The sequence below is a fragment of the Cuculus canorus genome, chromosome Z (assembly GCF_017976375.1).
Source record: "Cuculus canorus isolate bCucCan1 chromosome Z, bCucCan1.pri, whole genome shotgun sequence".
Classification (NCBI taxonomy): Eukaryota; Metazoa; Chordata; class Aves; order Cuculiformes; family Cuculidae; genus Cuculus; species Cuculus canorus.
Window position 1 is genome coordinate 56,470,328 of NC_071441.1, and position 16,837 is coordinate 56,487,164.

At 43.5% G+C, this 16,837-nt stretch overlaps 2 protein-coding genes across 4 annotated transcripts in view; one reads left to right on the forward strand and one right to left on the reverse strand.

The window, feature by feature from the left end:
• RHOBTB3 (Rho related BTB domain containing 3) overlaps positions 1-16,257 on the reverse strand; it is a 35,533-nt gene extending 19,276 nt beyond the window's left edge. Inside the window, exons 1-4 of one of the 3 annotated variants that reach the window (XR_008447883.1) lie at positions 15,178-16,257; positions 14,800-15,016; positions 4,376-4,568; positions 1,509-1,660 (exon numbers count right to left, since the gene is read on the reverse strand). Coding sequence is in view for 2 of the 3 variants with exons in the window: in XM_054054877.1 (XP_053910852.1) it covers positions 1,509-1,660; positions 4,376-4,568; positions 14,800-15,016; positions 15,178-15,179 (564 nt within the window). In the remaining variant the exon portion in view is untranslated. The remainder of the gene's footprint in view (positions 1-1,508; positions 1,661-4,375; positions 4,569-14,799; positions 15,017-15,177) is intronic. The other 2 variants (XM_054054877.1, XM_054054878.1) reach the window with 2 other exon arrangements.
• LOC128850456 (uncharacterized protein DDB_G0271670-like) lies at positions 15,352-16,514 on the forward strand. Its single transcript, XM_054054816.1, has 2 exons — positions 15,352-16,072; positions 16,339-16,514. Exons 1-2 carry the CDS (start codon positions 15,352-15,354, stop codon positions 16,512-16,514), a joined length of 897 nt encoding a protein of 298 aa, XP_053910791.1.
• Positions 16,515-16,837: the final 323 nt, after the last annotated feature.

Genomic DNA, 16,837 nt, shown 5'->3' on the forward strand with positions numbered 1-16,837 from the left:
CAACCATGACCTCTGAAAAAGCCACATTTCAGGGTACTCTTTGGGGGCAAAATTTGTTTCCTGGGACTGACTGTAAGCATTTTCACTGCGATAGCAATATATTGAGGAGAATGATCCCTTTCACAGCAACAAAGAGGCACAAAAGGTAGTTTAGTTGGAGTTAACGCACGTTTTCAATGCTTTTATCACCCAAGGGATTACTGTAGCACATAGCGTGCTTTCTAAAAACTAGGAAAATATTCTGACAGGACAAGATGTTGAGTGGATTCCTCATTTTTACTCAGGAATCAATAGATCAAATAAAAATAAAAATCACAGGATGGTTTAGGGTTGGAAGGGACCTCCAAAGACCATGCATCAATACTTGAACCAGATTTTACAAGTTATCATCAGATCCCATGGAAATGCACTGTACTTGCACAACACGGACAACACCAGGACACACCATGTGAAGTTACTGTGCCAAAAAGAACTGCATTTTTTGTTCAAGCCCAAATGCCACCAAAAGGTTAGAAAAAAATAAAAAGGTTGAGCTTAAAATGCCTCATAAAACTGAAAATGAAATATCAGAGTGAAATAATTTAGTGAAGAAGACAAACAAATCTGAAAGTCTGTGTTTAGAAAATGCTCAGTAGGCTTTTCTGTCTTCAGGAGGGAGGAGAAAGAACAAGCTCAGTAGATGTGGGACATTTAAACAAGTCCATTAGATTCTGGTTCATTCAGCTTTGCTGCATCTGACCCCAGGATCTGCTCAGGATTACAAACTCTGTCATGACTGCAAACTGAGTGACCTCAAGGAAAAGCTAAAAAATCAGCCAATTCAGCAGCCTTACCCATCTCACTTCACAAGCACAATTGCCGTGAGGACTTCTGCAATGAAAATAAGAAATCTCAGGATATTACAGAATAATTCAGGTTGAAATGGTGGATGAAAGTCAACCACTCAGGGCATCTGCTCAAAGCAGGACTTGTCTTCAAAATGGGATGGGGTTGTTGAGTGCCTCATCCAGTTGGGTTTTGATTATCTCATCCCAGCAAGATAGAATGACAGAAATAGGCAGGAAAAAAATATTGCAGTGCGTAGCGTGGCCTTCCTAAATCTTCCTAGAAGGTAGTTAAAATTGGAGCATCCTCAGTACTGCCAATTCAGCTAGTGTCACAGAATGGTTTTGGTTGGAAGGGATCTTCAAAGACCATATATCAATACTTCCAATCCCCCCGCAGTAAGCAGAGACATCTTCAACCGCAGCAGGTTGCTCAGAGTGCCTTCCAATGTGACCTTGAATATTTCCAGGGATGGGGCATCTAACACCTCTTTGGGCAACCTATGCCAGTGCCTTGTTGTAAAACATTTCTCCTAGCAGTTAACCTAAATCTAACATCAGTATGAATTTGCCCTTGGAGGCAGGCATCGTGGTCTGTCTCTGCTTGCTCTGTGAAGCCCTGGCATCAGCCATGCAACTCCCACACGTGCCACCCTGTGTTCAGCCCAGGGGTTTCTCACTCACCACTCCTCCAAAGTACTTCTGTATGTAGAAGTCACTAAGAGCGTGCAATTCGAGGTAAATGGCTCCTAGCTCCTTAGCCAGCTGCACTCCCTCAGAGGTGGTGACACAGCTCCTCCTGTCCGAAGTGCACAGGGGGCAGGTACAAGGCACTCCTGGGGTAAAAAGGCATGCAAAGAAAAGAAAAATAAAAGCCATTTTTGTCAAAAAAAGCCAGAATAGTTACCTTCCTAAACAACCATAGAAACATGGAATGGCTTGGGTTGGAAGGGACCTCAAAGCCCACCTACTTCCAAACTCCACCATGGGCAGGGACATCTCCCCCTGGATCAGGTTTCTCCAAGCCTCATCCAATCTGCCCTTGGACACCTTCAAAGAGGGGGCAATCACGGCTTCTCTCTGCAACCTGGGCCAGGGCCTCCTCAACCTCACAGGAAAACATTTCTTTCCAAGATCTCATCTCAGTCTCCCCTCTTTCAGCTTAAAACCGTCCTCCCTCATCCTATCCCTGCACTTGCTGATCAAGAGCCCCTCCACAGCTTTCCTGGAATGCCTTTCAGCACTGGAAGCTGTTCTAAGGTCTCCCCAGAATGGTAATACATAACTGCAAAGGTGTATTATTGAGAAAAGAACAAAAAAAGGAAATGGAAACATGTAATTTTATAGCAAGAAATCTATAATTAATGTAAAAAACCCTAAACTTCCAATTAATCACTTCAAAACATTAGCTGCCTTAGAAACCTCAGCTTACATTAACATTATTTTACATCCAGTTTTGCCAAGGTGGAAAAGTCACGCAGGCCTTGTAGAAGGGAGGTTTGGCCTCGGGCCTCGGCATCCTTACACGCGCAGGTGCTACCATTCATTAATGTCAGTCTTAGACCTGTTTAATTATTGTAGCCTGTCTGTGTAGGACACACACACAGTGACGGGAGGGAAACGCTTCCACTGGCATCCCAGCTGTTACCCACATACATACTGCAGAATATGATTCAATGACACAAATTTTACACATTTCTTTTTAAGCCAAAACAGGTATTTTTGAAGATTATCCTGGTTAAATTATAAAAACCCCTTAGCCACCGAGGTTCAACTTCTTTTAATGCTCGTAAGAACTTGCTGGCCATGGATGTGCTTTCAAATGTGCCATGCGTGCTCTACATCAATTGCCCCTGCTCAGACCTATGGATAACATGGCATAACACAGCTTTTTTTTTTTTTTATCTTTTTGGCAGCACCATTTGCTACTACAGAGGATTAAGATCTCAGTAATCTGTATGAGCAAACTGCTGTGTTTACACATACCTCCTGGGAACAAAGAGGCTCTGTGTGTGCACTGTGCTCCGGCAGGTCCCAAAGCGAAATCACAACTGGAGAGCCTGACTTCTCCCACAGTCACGTTATTTAGGAAAAAGATATCAAAATAAAAATGTGGAAAAGAAAAATGTCTGTACTGGAGAGGTGGTATAACCAATTAGGTTGGTGGTATTTTGTGCTTAAATAAAAGATGTAGGAAAAGATGTTGGGCAAGACAAATATTGAATGAGCAAGACCTTGACTTTAGAATGGCAGATTTATTACCTCTGTATAAATCAGAGCATAAAAACATTTGATCTTTATGAGTGAATTACTAAAGGGAAGCAAGTAAGATATTTAATTGTTATAGAGTTCTTTAACAGTCCTTTCTCAACCACGAAGTAAAAAGACATATAAGTAGATCCTGGCAAACTGAGCTTTATGTCCCCAGAAGTGACAGTTTATATCACTTAATATTTCTTTATACCTTATAAAACAAGTGTCTATATCTACCCCCAACATATCCCTTACTCATATCAGGAGTGATGCTCAGAAACACAGTTTTGTCAGGCTCATAAATTAAAAGACAATTCACAGGCTCAAGATTTGCATTCATCACTTCAGGGAAAGAAAGGTGAAAAACAGGGCCCACAACTAAAAAAAAATTTATGAAAATGAACAAGACTACAAAAAAAAATTTGAAATAGATAATGAAGTCAGTATGCTTGCTCTATCAGTATCTGTTGTGCTATTTCTGAGCTTAATTTCCCTGATAAAAAAAGACAGAAGCTATTTATGCCTACTTAAACCATCTCACCAGCACTGCCCTCATTGGGTGTTGGGCACTTCTAAGTCTACATGGCCCTTCCATAGTCAAACAACTTTGATTTTCATATTGATTAGACAGCAGTAACACCCTTTGGTTTTAGTTTTAGTTAATTATTCAATGCAAAATCAGTTTGCATCATTCTCATAGCAGACTATTGATCAGCCTGGATGGGGTGTTGCATGGACGTGTAAGCTATACTAGATCTATATCATAGCTACCCTGCTGTGACAGCTCAGCTCTGTTGACACGGCAGCATGTGGCCCTTGTGGCACCCAAAGGGCTGGTAGGTCTGTTCATGCAACCACACTCTAAAGAATGTGGGGGCTCTTCTCTCCTCTCCTCCAGTGGCTGCAAGCCGATAGTCTTTTAATCTCATACACCAGAGTCATTTTATACCTGAGGCACAACCAGAGAGGACTTGTAACCATCTCATCTCATACGCTGAAATGTACACTGCTTAACCCAAAGCACCAGATTTAATCCTTATGTGATGACTCCACAAAAAGAGTTGTTGCAGAGGTCAAAGTGGGATAAGATGCCTTTCATCGCCAGGGCTAATTAAGCAGAATGTTCTTGCCAATACACCAGTCTACAGAACCATTATCCATGCACATGTTACTGCCATCCCGACAGACTAATTGTTTCTGACAGCAACTTGGAAAAACAATGAGCTTCTACTGCAATTACAGCATCTCTAACTTCCAAGTGAGATTTTAGTTATTAATGCATGAGACTGGATACGTACCGTTTTTTCTTGCTCCAACAGCAGAAATTATTACTGGAACTGAACAGTGGTTCAGTGCTTTTTTTATCATTGGGACATAAGTGTCCTTTAGCTCTTGAAATGAAGCCTTGTCATTGACAGAGTACTTGATCACAACAATATCAGCTCCTCCAATGAGACTGCGAGAGGTGTACCAGTCACTGTCAAATATATCCTAAACAGAAAAAAACACTGATCGAGAATTTCTCCTCTACAAAGGAAAAGCTGAATCACTCAACAGTCTTAAGGCAAAACCTTCTAAAAGTATTTTTGACTGATATTAATCTCTTGTTTGAAGACGTAAAACAAAGAGAAGAACTCATGCTTTGCAATTTCCTTGTTTAGAGAACAAGTTGTTCGTTATCATAAGCAATAAATCTCTTTTATGAATTCAGGAATTCTTCAGGATGAAGAAAAAATAGACATTTATATAGGAATATACTTTGCAGGAAGAACGTTTTACTGCTTTGATTACTTAACATTCAAATATTTTTATTAGGCAAATAGAAGCAGCTTCAGTGGCAGAAGTTTGCAGCAATTCATACAAAACCATTATTTATCACACCATTTTGGGAAAGGTTTACACCAAACTGTGCTCTCTACCTCTGAACCTTTAAACACAAGTTTCATCAGTCGGGATTGATTTTTATCTGTTTCACAAGAGCTTGTGTCTTTAACGAGAGTTAAGGTCTTCAGAATAAGGACTTTAATCATATAATTGAACTTTCTTTTTTTACTTCATGTTCAATGTGTCATTGTTCTGTGTTTTAAGTGTAAAACTGACTCTCTAAAATTACTCTGTACCCTGTTATTTTACAACTGTGCTGCAACCACATGTAATATGAGATGTGATGAGAACTATAACTTCAGTTTCTGTTTTACCTAAAGGTAGCTTACAAAGGAGCACCCTTATCCAGTGGAAGGTGTCCCTGCCCATGGCAGGGGGGAATTAGATGATCTTTAAGGTCCCTTTACACTCAAACCATTCTATGATTCTATTTTTCTAAGATAAATACCAATGAAAGCCATGACTTTGCACATGTGCTCAATTGAATATTCTTGACAGAAATCTGGAACTGGTCCAGAAAACTGAAAATCAACTCAAAAAAACCCCTAAAATAGTATGACTTCTGGGAACAGAGAGACCTTATTGTGGCTTTTCAGAACTTATAGAGGGCTTTGAAGAAAGAGAGAGACTTTCTACCAGGGACCATAGCAACAGGACAAAAAGCAAGGTTTCTAAAGTGAAAGAGGGCAGGTTCACATTGGATATAAGAAATAAATGTATTTTTTATGAGGGTGGCGAGGCCCTGGCTCAGGTTGCCCAGAGAAGCTCTGGCTGCCCCGTCCCTGGAGGTATTCAAGGCCAGGTTGGATGGGGCTTGGAGCCCCTAATCCAGTGGGAGATGTCCCTGCCCATCGCAAGGAGTTGGACTGTGTGGTCTTTGAAGGTCTCTTCCAGCCCAAACCATTCTGTGGCTCTATAACAGTCCTGTATGATATTAGGAAAAGCTGGAAAAACCTTTACATCTAGGGATAAAAAAATGGAAACAAGCAATGATGAAATAAAGAAGATGTGAAAGATGTAAGCAAGCATAGAAGAAGTGACATAAGGGACCCAAAGTTTATGTTGGGGACAGTCAATGTGATTTTTGAAGAACAGGTCACTGATACAGGTGCATCACAGATGTGAATCAGAGAAATATATAAAAGATTATTAATATAATACATATAAGATAAATTGTACAAGATATATATTAATATAAAACCAACAAGTGGCTGCATTGTCAATATCATTATATCTGATCACTTCAAAAGAGTCATTGTTTCAAATGTGTGGCAGAGTAGCTGGAACGTTTGAGTACAAGAGATAGCAGGATTTTGATGGAAAGTTATCAGTCAGCAAATATTTACCCAGATTGTCAGTGCATGCCACACCCAGTTCAGGTCTTCTCTTTACAAAGAAATATGTGAGGAAATAAAATTAAAGCATACTAGGTACTCCCAGTATTTTTTACTATATGATCTTGTTCAGTAATTAAAAAAATCACAGAAAATGCCCAAATTCTCAAGAAAATCTTCTCAATGATTTACCATGTTAACAACAGCTTTAAGAGCACTGCTCTTGGTATTTGTTTTTTTTAGTCAAATCTGTTAGAGACTATTATAATCTCAGGCTAAGGAAAATCTCTGCCAACATTTAAGAGAATCGTGTACACTGTGCTAAGAATATAAAGCTAACACATAAACACAAGTTTAGCATGTGCAGCAGTAAAACTACTGTGCTTTTAGAGAGCCAGCCAGTTTTGCAAATGCAGAAACTGATCACAGACAAGCAAAATTGAGCATTCTCGAGGGACAGCTTCAATCTGTTTTAGCTGATGAAGATCTCAAAAGAGAATTTTTACTAGGGTCGTATGTACCTAACATAATAAAGTCTTACGAGAAAAGATCAATGCAAACCAAAAAATAATGTAGAATATCTAGTTGTTCTGTGCTGGTAGACAGAAAATATACCTGTTTTTTCACGATTTCCTTCTAGAAGCCTATCTTCAAGCTCAGCCCTGGTTTGCCCATGCCCATCTCTAAGAGCTTGTTGGTGACCAGCAACACCATCACTGAGGTGTAGAGCACAGCAACACACAAGAGCTCTGCCATGAGTTTAAAGTAAAGTACTGAATAATAGAAAATAGTTATAGAAATTTCTTGATGAATGTAAGATGTATTTTTTACATGTTGAGTTACGTTCATATACATTTTGAAGCTCCATATTACAATGGAGATAAATGTCTAACACATCATGACATCATTTTGTGTTACAGAACAGATTTGGGTAAGATTTTGGTGAATATGAGTACAGACACACTCAAGGAAAGAACCAGCCCTGACCCGCACCCTTAGCTGCAGCATAAGCCTACTCCTGACCCACCACAGAAGACAGTGCTCCTAGACATCAAAGCCACCAAGCTGTGGCTCCATCCTGCTGACAGCCCCACCAGCAGCAGAGGTCAGGGCACTGGGTATCTGACAGATGTTCAAGCACACACTCTGCTCTGGTCTCAGACCTCATCCTGGCTCTCCAAGAAGAGCTTAGTCTACTAAAACACCAGCCTGGAAGATCCTACATTTCCTAACCAAAAGCCATGGCAGCTATGATGCTCTTTTCATTGATGGGAATCTCCACAGAGTGTGCAGAAGTAGACTTGTCTGCGTGCGCATGCTCATGCATGAAACACAGCAGCAGCTTAAAAGGTCGGTATCATGGAGCAAAAAAACATACAGATTGGTTTTTTTCTAATTAAAGCAATACCAATAGGAAAAGTAGTGGTAGTTTGGAAAACAAATCAACTACAAAAAGAAAACATAGCTGTAATCTCAAATGATTCCCCTCCTCTTTTCATACTTATCCAACACTGCTCTATTTCCATCTCTGCAGATGTCATGTCCTGTCATATCTGAATATCATATGATATATGGAGCACCTCCCATATGAGGAGAGGCTGAGAAAGTTGGGGCTGTTCTGCCTGGAGAAGAGAAGGCTCTGAGGAGAACTTAGAGCAGTTTCCAGGACTGAAAAGGCCTCCAGGAAAGCTGGGGAGTGGCTCTTGATCAGGCAGTGCAAGGATAGGACAAGGGTAATGGTTTTGAGCTGAAAGAGGGGAGGTTGAGATGAGATCTTAGGGAGAAATGTTTTGCTGTGAGGGTGGGGAGGTGAGTGGTGAGGCCCTGGCCCAGCTTGCACAGAACAGTGGTGGCTGTCCCATCCCTGGAGGTTTCAAGGCCAGGCTGGATGGTGCTTTGAGACCCTGATCCAGTGAGATGTTTCTCTACCCATGGCAGGGGATGGAACTGGATGAACTTTGAGGTCTTTTCCAACCCAAACCATTCCATGATTCTGTGATTCTGTATCATATGGGGAAACCTAGCAAAATCCTTACTGAAAACAGCCACACAAGTGTGCAAATACACCTCTTTGTTTAATTGTTAGAGGAAATAAATCCTATGAAGATGAGGTACTGGCTGTAACAGCTTCCCAGGTGCATGTGGCTGCCCATTTCAGCTGGTTTGTGGAGGTCTGTGCCTTCTGCCACTGCCCTGTGCCACCACTATGTGTCTCTGTTAATCCTGTCAAGAAAGATTTTATCAAAGTTTATGAAGGTCTGGTGGAAATGGACTCCACTTTTCCAGAGGCAAGAGCCAGCTAGGGGCACGTGAAGAACTGAAAAACCCAGAATGCACCAACCAACACCTCGCAATGCCCAATTTCTGTTACTGCTGTGAGGTTCCATTGTGCCCTCTCACGTTTGATTCGACATCCCAAAAAAACCATTCTTGAAGATGGATGTTATGTTTGAAAACACAGAGGAGAAAGACATTTTTCCAGAGGTCTTGTTGCAATTATTTTCATTCAAACATCACACAGACTGCTCAGATCACTGGAAAACCCTCCACAAACAATGAAGGGTTGTTTGCCTCACTGAGGCAGATGCATCTGGAGCATCTGGAGACAAAGCATCTGGAGCATTGTTGACTATCAGTTTTAGGGAAGAGTTCATGCAAAAATGGCAGAGGGGACTTATTTAGATGTTGAAGAACAGCTTAGTCTAAGCAATAATGATAATTCCAGGCTCCACCTATGAAATTTATGTGGCAGCCACTCATTGCTCTGCTTCCTGATCTTGGCACAGTCCGTTTCCCAAGACAGACATTGACATAGGAAAAAAGTAACTGTGTAGCTCAGGTTATTATACTATGACCTGATTAATTACAATTATACTCCTGTCGCTAGTCCTCTCAGGACTTATTAGAAAAAAAAGCTTCATTCTTTCTTTCCATGCCTCTATTATGCACACTTCATAATATATTCTTCTCATTAGTAAATCACACTTCTCAAGCATTAACGTTGAAAATAAAGCCTTCAGAGGCAATGAAGACCTGATTTTACTGCAAAATCATATGACTACCAGAGAGGTGGAACTGCTCATCCAGTTCCACCCCCTGCTATGGGCAGGGACATCTCCCACTGGATCAGGGGCTCAAAGCCATATCCAGCCTGGCCTTCAACACCTCCAGGGATGGGGCAGCCACCACTGCTCTGGACAACCTGGGTCAGGGCCTCTCCAGCCTCACAGGAAATAATAATAGTAGTAGTAGTAATAATAATAATAATAATAATGTGTGAAGTAGTAATAATAATATCATCATCATCTAAAATGTGGACTAGATTCCTTTACATTCAGACATGTAAAGGACCAGCCAGCCTAGCCAGCACAAGGAGCACAAGGATGCCGATGCAGGGGGAAATGCCTGATAATTACACCAGAGACGATGCCATGGACATAAGAAAGCTCATGTGGTCAGAAAAAACATTGAAAGACTCAGTGAAAGAGGATCCTGAAATGGCGCATTTAATAGAAAAATAATTCACAGAATGCCTTTTCAAAATCAGAATTAATATATTTGAGCAGCAGTGACGCCCATGAAGGTCTGCAGCTCTGCGCAAGCCTCTGGGCAGGCACTGGCAGGCATCTGGAGCAGGTACAGACACCATGCAGCATCTGTCCTTCTGCAAGTGCCGAACCCAGCACAAAGCGCCCTCCAAAACCCAGCTGCTCCACTTTCTCCTTTCGTAACATTTCTGCTACTGGGAACACAATGATGTCAGCAATTTTTCAGAAAGTGGGCAGTTTTTATAAACTAAAGGAGAACAAAAAATTTTGGAATTATTGTTCCCTGGAGGAACAAAAAAAAATACAACCAAAACCACTCAGAAACAGCATAAAAAGTAAAACCCAGCATGCTCATAGAAGGAAAACATTTAAAAGGACAGCAAGACCCCAGCCCAAGATGAAAATATTCCCATATTCTTACAGAATGGCTCCAAATAAGAGAGCAAAGAATAAAAGCAGTAATGCAGTCAAGGGATGCTCACAGCGAGGTTTTCATTCAGCCATTTCTTTTCCAGCATCATAATTAAATGAACAAAACTATGAATTAGAGCTCCTGTGCTATGCTTCATTTCAAAGTTAACGAAGATTCACTGGCCAGCAGATATTACAAATATTGCCTGCAATTTTCCTGCAGTTTTCACTTGTACACATGCAGAAGCATAACAGAATTCAGTACCAAGTGGCTGAAGCTGGCACACAAGCCAATAAAATGACAACTTAGTCCACAAAACTGTCAAATCTGGCATAAAATGCTAAATAAAACAACCTTTTCCAAAGCAAATCTTAAAACTCGTCTTGCAAAGCACTCCTTGTAAGTTACTATCTCTTGTTTTGCGGAATCAAACCCTATAACCCTATCCCCCTGTCTGCTTTCGCTCATCACTCTCACACTGAGGTTTACGCCTCCCCAAAAAAGGAAAAACTGGGACATGCAAATTCAATATGCTTCATGAAAGCAAAGCTTGACCATGCATAAGCAACTGATCAGGTATTAAAATCACAACATTCAGCACAGATGTTAGCACATGTATATGCAGAATCATAGAATCGTAGACTGATGGAATGGTTTGGGTTGGAAGGAACCTCAAAGCCCATCCAGTTCCACCCCCTGCCATGGACAGGGACACCTCCCACTGCATCAGGAGCTCCCAGCCCCATCCAACGTGGCCTTGAACACCTCCAGGAACAGGGCAGCCACCACAGGGCCTCCCCACACTCACAGGAAAACATTTGTCCCCAAGATCTCATCCTAATCTCCCGTCTTTCTGCTGAAAACCACTCCCCTCATCCTACCCCTGCACTCCCTTATCAAGAGCCCCTCTCAGCTTTCCTGGAGCCCCTTTCAGTACTGGAAGCTGCTCTAAGATCTCCCCATAGATTTCTCTTCTGCAGGCTGAACAACCCCAACTCTCTCAGCCTGTTCCCATATCTCCTTTCATCCTGGGTCTGCCTTTTGTTTATCAGGATGTTTTCCAGCCACATGAATCACCCAGATGATGCCCCACTTGCATATCTGTCCCCTGCATGTGGGAGGTATCGACATCCAACTTCACAAACATAGCACAGGACTTAATGGGCCATACACATATACCCAGGGAATGACACACAGAGATGAACAACATTTCGGAAACCACTTTCTTGAAACCATTTCGGAAACCATTTTCAGAATGCCCCAGATTGTGAAGACTTTGCTCCTGTACTATCCTGACAACTCCATGCCACGTGCATTAATGATGACAGCCTCCCCAAAGTCAGCACATCCATCCTGTGCCCTATCACTGCCATACGAAAGAGAGATGCTGCTGCTGCTGCTGCTGCTGCTGCTATTTTGCAAGCTGGGAAGCATGAATTTATCCTTATAATTTTCTAAGCCAAGAAATATCAAAGAATATAGCACCTACACCGGTGTTAAAAACATTTATGTGTTTTATATTGCTGTGAGGAAATAGCAGTCCCACAGCAGGTTGGAAACACCGTTCTTCCATGCCTGCCGGTACTCTTTGATGGACATTTCCTTGGGTAATCACATCCAAGAATCCTTGCTTCCTTTCTCTCCAGTTTGGCATCCACCTTCAGTGACCCTCAACATACAAAATACCTTGTTCTCACAGCATCATTGCTGCTGTTCCACCAACAACATGCCCAGCAGGATGACGCTGCCATGGCAGCATTCACTGGATGGTCCAAACCTTTCATGGTTTCCTCTAACCTATCAGCGCATGAGTGCTCTGACAGCTGCTGGAAAACCTGGCTGCTGCCATTTCAGGGAGACACATAGCACACAGCAAGATACCCAGCTTCATAACACCACCAGAAAGAGTTCAACCAGAGACACTTGAGCTATTAACTCCTGCAGACTCAAGAGAGCTGAGCAGTGTCCTGGGCTTATAAGATATCTGCAGCAGTGGACCAAAACACAAGCAAACGCACCCTGTACTGCAATTTATGTCACAAAAGAACTTGCCCATGCACTGGGGAGCTGTACTTGGCATATTTGCATCCTGGCTGCTTTTCCAGTAGAGGACAAGGAGCAGCTCGCTGCCCTTCAGTTCGGAGACTCACAGCTACCAGTGTACTCAGTTGCCAAGTCTATGTCTAGGACTGGCTTGCCTTAATCATACATATTTAATCTAGATCAGATACAAATCTCAGGTAAGATGCAAATGCCCCCTTACCTGGTGCTCTTATGAGAGTGATGGAAATAATGCAAGGACCACCATACCACCACCTCTATGTCTCAGCAATGTGCAAAAAGGATCCTCTTCAACACAGAATATAATGTATCAACAACAAACTACACTTGAGGCAACATCAGTCAAATTTCAAATTGTCACATACCATTTCCTCAGGTAGCAGCGGAACAGTCCTGGAAGGACCACCGTGGTGTAGTGGACCTCAGGCATCCAGGCTATGGAAAATATTCCTGTTCTGCCTAACCCTAACAAGCAGACAGCTATGCTCAGAACAACTAACCTCCCGCAGGGTCCAGCCCAGCTATCTAAGAAGTCTTTAACTAAGCTAAAACAAAAGCCATTTGTTCCTCATCATTCATAGAATCATAGAATCTTGGAATGGTTTGAGTGGGAATGGACATCACAGCCCATACAGTTCCAATCCCCTGCCATGGGAAGGAACACCTTCCACTGGATCAGAGGCTCCAAGCCCCATCAAACCTGGCCTGGTCACCTCCAGGAACAGGGCAGACACTACTGCTCTGGGCAACCTGGGCCAGGGCCTCCCCACCCTCATTGTCAGGAGTTTCTTCCTAATGTCTAATCTAAATCTTCCCCTCTCCAATTTAAAGCCATTCCCCCTGACCCTGCCTTTGCACTCCTCAATCAAGAGCCCCTCCCCAGCTTTCCTGGAGCCCCTTTCAGTACTGGAAGCTGCTCTAAGATCTCCCCGCGGCCCTCTGTACTCTAGGTTGAACAACCCCAACTCTCTCAGCCTGGCCTCAGAGCAGAGGTTCTCCAGCCCTCACATCATCTCCGTGGCCTACTCCGGACCTGTTCCAACAGTTTCATCTTCTTCTTATTTTGGGGATTCCAGAATTGTACATAGGAGTCCAGGTGGAGTCTCAGGAGGGCAGAGGAGAAGGAGAGAATCCCAGTAAATCTCCTGCCTCCTTTAGCTGAGACAGAAGAAAACAAGGGGCCTTAGAAGTATAACACTGCAGACAATAACAACCTAGCTTTTCAGGGGAGAAAATTATAAGGTCTCCAGAACTGAAGGACCTTGTTCTGTAGAAGAGCAAATGCAAATAAATCCACATAAACCCACATGAATGGCACCCAGGTTCTTTCTTCTGTCCTTCTCCAGCCATCCTTGCCTGCCTTTCCACCGCTCTTACCAACCCCCAGTCCTCTGAAACTCCCTTTGAAGTCCTACAGCCTTAATTTATATTCAGGAACTTTTACTCATTGCTGCGCTTCAATGACTCAAGCAAACTCCATATGCAGGTCACATGCGGCTTCAAAGAGTAAAAACAGGCTCTCCCAGCCTGTCTGAATGCTATCTGTAAGCACAGATGACAAAAGCACACCTGAGAAATAGAGTCACAGCTACACTGGACCATTTGGTTTCAAGGTTACAAACTTCTGATCAGGTGTTTCTGGAACTGTTAAGATTCCTGCAGATTCCAAAGCAAGCTTCCCTTACACGACTACAAAAATCAACCTAAGGGTAGAATTATGGAGCCAAAACTGATTATTGTTTTAATTTCTAAAAGCTGCTAAGCTTAGGGTTTTTTTGGTTTTTTGGGTTTGTTTTTTTTTTTAGGCTACTAAGTAGTCATTAAATATACTTTAATTTAGATTATCAGTATCATTTCTTACATAACCACTGATCTGCTCAAACTCATAACTAAGTTACCTCACTTGCTAACAAAAGTGCTGTCAACCTGGAACACTGCCAAAATCCATATTCTTTACCTTCAAATAAAAAGAATCATGTTGAGACGTTGTTATTCATTATAACAGAAATAAAATGACTCCACGTACTGTATTTCACAAGACATCAAATCTTGACAAATCTTTCATTTTTTTCAAAGCTGGGAAACTGCCTTTTCACTTTTACAGGGGGAAAATGTGTTTTGCTTTACTGTTGATAAATATTTGGAGAGAGTGCTTATGATGCAGTGCCACGACAAAAAAAAGGGCATCTGGCTGATCTTGGTATTATCTTCCCTAGAGTTTTCACTCAACAGTGCAGCTGAAAATATCACCTCCCTGCAAAGCATGTAGGCAGTGCCTTGTTAATCAGAAACTTTCTGCAGTGCCTTCAGGACTTTACAGCATCTGCCTGACTATATTTTAAGTGCTTTTACCATTTGCAATAATTAAAACATGAATAAAATCCAGCTATAATGAAGTAGTTTAAAACTGAGGTGTATTTTCACCAGATTAAAACATTTTTGGGTGTTAGATGTAGTTAAAAAGACTGAGATGGATCTCTTACCCAGACAGGGAAGTCATGTACCACCAGCCTGACATTTCCGAACGCGCAGGCTTGATACTCAGTGAACACGGGGTTTCCGACCTGACTGGCAGACAAGCTGCTGTTGATCTGGGAAATGAGAGCGCTTCTCCCAAGATAGCTCTGGATCAGGCTCGGCTGCTGGTTATCCTCGGGTAACCCATCCCTCTCATTCCCAAAGGCTACAATATTAACCGACCTGAAACAAAAATAACAGAGACAAGGCTGTGTTGACAGAGAAAAAGGGCAACGATAACGTGAAAAAAAAAAAAATCCCCTTAAATCAAAACAAACATATTAATCCTTTCCACTCCCTCCCCAGATTTTAACACCCACAATGATCAACAGCAAAACACATACATGATCTCAAATCCAACAGCAGGATGAGAGCAAAGCGGAAAAGAAATCTGGCAAGGCTGCTTGCATTACAAATCCCCAGCTGGCTTGGGTTTTTAATTGTGGCTGTGCACGCTCAGTCCCGCTGCTTCGACCTCCAGGGCTCCTAACACATTCCCTTGACTGCAGCCGCTCTGGATGCTCAGGACGGTGGGTTCCAGCCACACGCTGGAGCTGCGGGAGCAGGAGCGAGAATGGGAGCGGGAGCAAGAATGGGGAGCAAGATCAAGAACAGGAGCAGTAGTGGCAGTAATATCAGCAGCTGTGTTAGCAGCCACAGCAGTAGGAGCAGCGATAGCAGTAGCAGTGGCACCAGTGGTATCAGTGGTGCCAGTAGCAGTGGTAGCAGTGGTAGCAGTGGTACCAGTCACAGTGGTAGCAGTCACAGTGGTACCAGAGGCAGTTAGCAGCGACAGCGGCAGCTGTGGTACCAGTACCAGTAGTGACAGAAGCAGTAGTGATAGCAGTAGCAGTTATAGGAGCAGTAGGAGAAGCAGCAGCAGCCACGGTGTTAGTGGGAGCAGTGGGAGGAGAAGTAGCGATAGCAGTAGTGGTTCTAGCAAAAGCAGTGGGAGCAGCAGCGATAGAAGCAGCAGTGAGAGCAGCAGTGAGAGCAGTAGCGGTAGCAGCAGCGATAGCAGCAGCAGTAGCAGTAGCGATAGCAGCAGTGATAGCAGCAGCAGCAGCAGTGATAGCAACAGTGATAGCCGCAGCGAGAGCAGCAGCAGTAGGAGCAGCAGTGACAGCAGTAGCAGCGATAGAAGAAGCAGTAGAAGCAGCGGCAGCCGTGGTACCAATAGCAAAGGACGCAGCAGCTGCAGCAGTGAGAGCAGGACTATCAGCTATAGCAGCAGCAGCGGTAGGAGCAGTAGAGGTGTAGAAATAGCAGCAAGAGCAGCAGTGACAGCAGCGGGAGCAGGAGCAGAGGCAGCAGCGGCAGTGGAAGCAGAGGCAGTGGAAGCAGAGGGAGCAGCCGCCGCGGTACCAGCAGCAGTGACAGCAGCGGCGGCGGTGGGAGCCGTGAGAGCAGCGGCTCTGCGGCCGCGCGGGGCGGCAGCGGCAGGTGACCCCGGGGCGGGCGGGCGGCCCCTCGGTCACGGCCATCGCCCTGACGTCAGGGCGCAGGGTGGGCAGAGCGAGTTGACGTCCTGCAGGGCCAGCTGCTCCCGGCGCGGGGGATGCGTGAGAAACGCAAGGGACCAGCACCGCATCTCCCGGTGCTGAGGATGCAGGAGACCCGAAAAGGGACCAGCGTCACGTCTCCCTGTGCAAGGGATGCGGGAGTCCCGCAGAGGGACTAGCGTAAGAGCCTGATTCTGAGGGATATCAGTGATTCTCAGAGACAGAGCTGTCCTCGTTGCATAAAAGAATATCGCTACGCAACAGAGGAGAAAGTAAAAAAAAAAAAAAAAAAAGCCTAACTCCATAAGCTGCGTTCAAGGCACTTGTCTGGGGTATGGAACATAGGGATTCATGGAAATTCCAGCCCCAGAAAACATGGGATAGTTATGCACAAGTCATACAGTATTCAGTGGAATCACTGGAAAAATATGTCTCAGGATGCCCTTGATGCCTGGGTTTTGCACACACACAGATAAATGAATTTCAAGTTTTGGCTCAGAAG